Here is a 6,312-nt window from a genome sequence, read left to right as displayed (position 1 = left end):
GATAACTTTCTATGTTTTATTTTATCAAATAATATTCATATGAGAATGTTTCCCATGGTTCAACATTGGATAATTATTTACAAATGTGTATAATTCACAAGAGTCATATTTGACATATGTACATTGTAAGTAAATACAAAAACATAGTTATTAATATACATAAGATATACTACTAGTATCCAGTGTCTTTGAAATTCATTTAGTAAAGTTTAACATCGTTGATATATCATTGTAAACTTTTTACTTAATAAGATGAGTAGATTATGTCCTAAATAAATATTGAATGTAAGAATATATAAATTTGCTCAAATTATCTATGCAATCCCACGTGAAAGAATTAATTTTTAATTGTCATCTTTTGGCGTAAATTGAATCTATGGTTGTTGATAGAAAGTGACTAATTGAAAAATAATTTAACTGCTTGTGTAAATGAATAAAAATTCAAAATCATTCAGCTAATGAATGAATTCAGTTCGTCCCATTTTATTATCGTGAAATAATTTCGGTAGTAATTAAATTATATACATGAAGTAGCACATGTACAAGTATATGTAATTTATAATTGAATTATGAAATGTTTAATGATTTTTTTTTATATCTCAAACTATTTTTGAACAAATGATAATTATTATTTAACAATACTAACGATAAAACAATAGAAAATCATATGCATGAAAATTTTGTTATCACATATAACATTTTCTTTTTAATTTTTTTTTAAAAATTACGATTTTGTATATTGTTTATGTATTTGACGTTAATTGTTGTATGTATAATTAGCTATACATTAATAATTGCGTTGATTGATATTATTTTCACGTTTTACTCCAAAAATGTATCTTATAATTAACATTTAAACTATTGATTATTGTTTAAACTTTTTGTCTAGATAATTAGTGATAAATATCAAAAAGTTTAATAAAAAAAATTGTGCGAACATAACATGTTTTAGTAAGAAATTTATTAATTTTATTTCATTTTCGAAATGTTTATAAATAAAATATAGACATTATAAAAAATTCTCTTTATTATCGCCAGATATTTGTACAATGTTTTTCGTATTTTCTTATTATAGAAAAAAACCACCAAAATACACTATATGTTATAATTATACAACATGTGTGTTCAATTCGTTATAAAATGTAAGGATATTATATTTTTCATCGGCATTGTTTGTTGAATTTATTATTTGATATATTTTCTACCTAAAATAAATTATGAATAAATACAAATTATTTGCATCTACCTAAATTTAATATGATTTCGAGATTTTCATTTGGTGTTGGACATATAAATTCTAAAATATTATATTAGATTGTTACAAAAGCGATTTGAAAATTAGTTACTCAATTATATTTGATTGACATAAATTTAAAGCAAATACACCTAAATTTCGACGCTACATCTAATTTCTTAAATTTGAATACTTTTGCAACAATCTAGAATACATGTCAATATTTTTTAATTGTTATATTTTAGTTCTAAATATATTTAATTCTTTTTATCAATACTATCTATTATCTGCATGACAAACTATTTTTATTATGATAATATCATTTAAAAGATGTTTGATTGTAAAATTATTACAATAGTCTCATTAAAAAAAATTAACTGATAAACTTTAAGTAATTAAAATTTTTTATCAGATAACTGATATAATTATTTTCCAATTTTTATACCAATTATGTATTCTTTTGTTCATATTTAAAATCTATTTTCAATATTTATCATACAATCACAGGATATAAGTACGTCATACAACTTTAAGTCCAATAACTCTATTTGAAAATAGCTTTCGCAATCTATAAAACAATTGTTTCATTTTTTCAGTGATGAGAAAGATCTATAAATTTTAAAGCAAACACAAATAATCGAATCAGTGATATTAAAATAAACAGTACTAATTTTTTGAATTCTTACAGTAGTTTTAACTGTATCATTCAACTACCTTTAAGATGTCACGGTTAAGATTGTAGCGACCAGACTAAGAGTTGCACCAGTCATTAAAAGACTTCTCCAAACTGCTCCACTAACTTCCTCAGCAACAGGATATTCTATACATAACTGTTCCTGTAGAGAGAGAGAAAAAAATAAAAAAACTTAGTAAAAATTATGCATATGTTTAATATTATATTGAAAATAATTTATATAAACTTCTTAATATCTCATAAATGAAATGAATTAATATAACATAAGTGACTTACCCAACCACCATATCCTTTGATAAAATGTGCAATTTCTTCTCCAACATATCTTGCGACATATAAGGGTAGTTTTTTTTTGAGAGCATGCATTCTTCCATCTCTTGCCCAAAGAGCCAGTCTTCCCATAAAAGCATATAAACAAACAATTTTGGCCCAGGTTATTCCACCATGTAGAAACAATTCATCAGCTACACCAGTGAAAGCTTCGTACGCAGTATCAGGTACGACATTCAAGCGGTTTACCATACTGGTAAATAAAATGCTATGTTTGTTTAACATTTGATACACATTGTGACGCATACTGCGAGATATTGAGTCTCTCGATATGAGATACATATCCTCTTTAAGCAGGTACCTAATGACGTCATTGGCGAGACACTCAGCTGTCAGTTCTACGGAGTCATCACAGATGGAATATCTAGAGGGTGGAGCAAGTTGAGGAAAAAGATGCTGCAGTCGAATCTATAATAATAAAACACCAAAAAAAAAACTGTCAAAAATATTTTACTTTGTACTTTGTAAATGGTGTGGTTGCTCCTTATTGTTATCGATTGTACATAGAAATAGTAATAAAAGTAATTCATAATAATTTCTAGATTATTGTATGAGTGAAATCATATTATCTTCTAATATGTTGTTAGTAAGAAGTGTATGGTTTTAAAAATAAATGATTAATCAAATTACCTGGCAAATTTCGATAAAAGACATACCGCCGTTGGCAGTACTCACACCATAGCGGCAAACACCATCGGTGTTCTCGCTAGCCTGGTCGCTTAGCAAATTCCTGTTACCGAGGGGAACACATTCCAGAATGCCGCCCACTCTGGAATGCGGTTCCCCCCTTGCTGATGCACCGTGATCATCTCCCTCTCCTATCTCATTGTTAGTCGCACTGTCACCGGCCATAACTTGATGTGAATTTTTTCGTAACTGTCGGATAATGAAAATAACACCAAAAAATAAAAAATATATCCACCTTTTGAACTGTAAAAAATTTTCTTTGATTGAACGCAGTATAACACAAGACAATATTACACACCATACAAATCCCGCTGCACCCTGGATCTCTTTCTCTCTTTCTTTCCGCGTCTCACAACTGCCACCGCAGCAGCAGCATCCCGGCGAAATCCACGGTGTTTCGTCCGCTCACGAGGAGTATGCAAGAGAAAAAATAAATGCTTACCGCTCTCTACTTTCCCGCGGCCATTTCCGAAGCAGCAACCCCCACTGCCAATATCGTTCCCACTGTCCAAGCTAACGCCGTCGCCGTTGCTTACCACATAACAATTCTATGGATCATTCAGGTTTAATCCCCACCATTATCCATGAAACTCGATATCTCACACAGTACAACTTACATATATATTCACATAATATAATACACAACTCATGACTCGGCATCACAAGGCGCCTCACACGGTGTTTCCTCAAAGTATATAGCATTCTCTTTATCACTCCTTAGGCTACACTACCATGTATTTATGTGTGTATGTATTCATACATGTATGTGTATTCTACCAAGTTAATTTTTTTACAGCCGATAAGCTGCACCACGAGTTCATGCTGCATCAAGCCTCGAGGAGAGTTTCATTCAAGGAGTCATGCTTACCCCTTACTCCACTTCACTCTTGTGCATTCTGTGAACAGTCTCGCCGTCACTACTACCGCCATACTTTGCTCTCTACATTCATGATTATTTTCCAGACAAGATACTCGACAATCATCAAGATTTATAAGAAATCATTGACCATAAGTAAAAGATGGTACATTTATTTAATACATCGATAGCAGTATTTGACATTTTATTTTTTTCTCCTCTCAATGCTTCATATCTTGAACCATTTAAGTGCCTAAAAAAAGTAAGTTTATTAACCAAAATGGAATTATTTATAATAATGAGTTTTTTTTTTACTTATATATATCTAATCAAATGATATAATTATGATTTTTCTGTTATTGGGTATTTCTAGGTTAATATAATGAATCACAGTGATGAATCATATCCAACCCTGCGGCATTACTATATAATACATCCGACATGTGAAGTGAAAGTCTCGCAAAATACCGATACATAATGTACATTTATACAGCTATAGTGCATAAATGATTGCGTTGCGGTCACTGACATCCAAGTTCTCAGCATAACTTCTTAGCTTATTTGATTCTTGAATCCAATATCATATCTAATGTATAGAACCAAGTGGTGTTGCACGCTAAGTTATAGCTATATAACTACATAACAACCTAGTCGTTGTATTATACCATTCGTTTTTCACCGAGCAACCTTCAAAGGCCACTGAGTGTTTCGATGAATGAAGTAGGAAAGTGTAATGTTGCAGCGACCGGATGTGTTACCACTGATTATGAAATCGAGAAAATAAGAGATGAAAGATTAAAATAATTTTAACCAGTTTTATTGATTTTTTTATATCTACAAATCATTTTTATGAACAGTATTATTATATACTATCATATTTGAAGAATTAACAATACATGATAATTATTATTAATTATCTAATTATATTATGTCAGATCTTTTCATATTAATTATATACATTATAAAAAGGTATTTATTTATAAAAATGCAGAAAACTAGATGTTCATTTTTATCTTATCTTATTCTTTTTTGATAATAATGTTTCAATATTTTAAAAAATTTTTTTTTAATAATTATAAAGTATGCAAAGTAAATGACAATAATGTACATAGTTATGTTTAATGTAATTTATGTAGCGTATGTAAGAAATAGTATATATGTGCTGAATCAAAGTTAACATAAACAATCGAAAGTAGTTTTTCTATTGAAATAGAATTAATTGGGTTGATTTAATAAGCACAAATCATATGACGCCCTTTCATTGAATAACCGAATACTGTTTAGTTATATTAGGTTTGCGCAAGATGTACGTGTGATTATTAGAATGTCGTGTACCGGACGTGAACAAATTGACAATATGAGTCATGTGTAAATGACATATAATTGGGTCATTATCCTACTGTTAGGCGTTGATACTGCAAATTAACCAAGTGACAATGTACAAGGAACAACATGCGACTTGAGTAAAATTTTATTGCAGTACTTTGTTCTTTCAATTTTTTAACAATCATCCCAGATTATAAATTATTAAGTCATCCTGTTCAATTTATTTGCCAATTAAAAAATTATATTGTGCTATTTTTTTTTTCTTCATTTATAGATAAACTAATGGACATTAGTCTGGAAATTCTTCTTTTCTATTACAATTTGAGAGGAATATTCAACAAGCACTTTAAGTAATAGTGAAAAGTTCAAGGATTTTATGGCAAAGACATGGATTGTAATCAAGTTTTCTATTAATTAAACATTCAATTTTATACATCTTGAAAAATTAAATAATATCAATGTTATGAATTAATTTGAAACAAGTTTTGGACAAAAAATGGAAGAAATATAAATGTAATGTTTACACAATGTTTTAGATGATAACTAATCTAATGGTTATATTAGTACCAGCTTTAACTAGTTTCTTTTATTGATGTTTATGAGAATATTTTTTAATTTCAATTATTCAAATAAAATTTCAAAGTTGTTTTTTCAATCAACTTAAACTTTAGTATTTTTTACGAAAGTAATGTCTTTATTATTCAATAAATAATTTTTTTTTTTCCTGATTATGAAATAACTGAGATTAAAAAGTATAAAATTAATAAATTAAAATAATGTAAATTTGATGTTTCCATGTATTTAATTATCTCATTAGAATAGCAATGAAATTATGCTATCTTAAAAAAAAAAAACCTATCATGAAAACAACATTGAAAGAATATATTTCAAGGGTTACTTACTTTTAGAAGCTTTTCTTACAGTCATTTATGACTGTATAACACATCAATAGAATGATTGCACTCAACAATGTGATCGCTCAAGTGAATAAAGTCTTTCCTAGTAGTTAAATTCTTGCTGGGCGCAGGATTTTTTCGTTTGAAATTTTTTTATATTTCATAATTTATTTTTATTATTTATGTAACTTTAGTTTTGATAAGAATTTATGGGATTTTAAAATTTCTAAAATGAGATAACAAAATAATTTGAATTTGAATTTTATTTTTCTCAAGAAAGACGAAATTA

The 6,312-nt window shown here is 28.2% G+C and overlaps 1 protein-coding gene across 1 annotated transcript; it reads right to left on the bottom strand.

The window, feature by feature from the left end:
• Window positions 1-1,829: 1,829 nt before the first annotated feature.
• LOC118066822 (uncharacterized) lies at window positions 1,830-3,601 on the bottom strand. Its single transcript, XM_035083163.1, has 5 exons — window positions 3,244-3,601; window positions 2,889-3,134; window positions 2,205-2,666; window positions 1,949-2,070; window positions 1,830-1,843 (listed from the first exon to the last, which is right to left on the bottom strand). The coding sequence occupies exons 1-4, from the start codon at window positions 3,244-3,246 to the stop codon at window positions 1,951-1,953; spliced, it is 831 nt and encodes a 276-aa protein (XP_034939054.1). The 5' UTR covers window positions 3,247-3,601; the 3' UTR covers window positions 1,830-1,843; window positions 1,949-1,950.
• Between the last annotated feature and the right edge of the window lie 2,711 nt (window positions 3,602-6,312).

Source organism: Chelonus insularis, unplaced genomic scaffold, assembly GCF_013357705.1.
Source record: "Chelonus insularis isolate UGA/USDA-ARS -01 unplaced genomic scaffold, ASM1335770v1 contig_355_pilon, whole genome shotgun sequence".
Lineage (NCBI taxonomy): Eukaryota > Metazoa > Arthropoda > Insecta > Hymenoptera > Braconidae > Chelonus > Chelonus insularis.
The sequence above is the reverse complement of the archived record's forward strand: the minus strand, read 5'-3'. Positions and strand labels throughout refer to the sequence as shown.

Bases quoted from the DNA above. Each gene is read 5' to 3' on its own strand.
- LOC118066822 (XM_035083163.1), bottom strand. The intron at 2,667-2,888 runs GTAATTTGATTA...TTATTATTATAG, and splicing joins CTTTTATCGAAATTTGCCAG to ATTCGACTGCAGCATCTTTT. The intron at 2,071-2,204 runs GTAAGTCACTTA...CTCTCTCTACAG, and splicing joins TCAAAGGATATGGTGGTTGG to GAACAGTTATGTATAGAATA.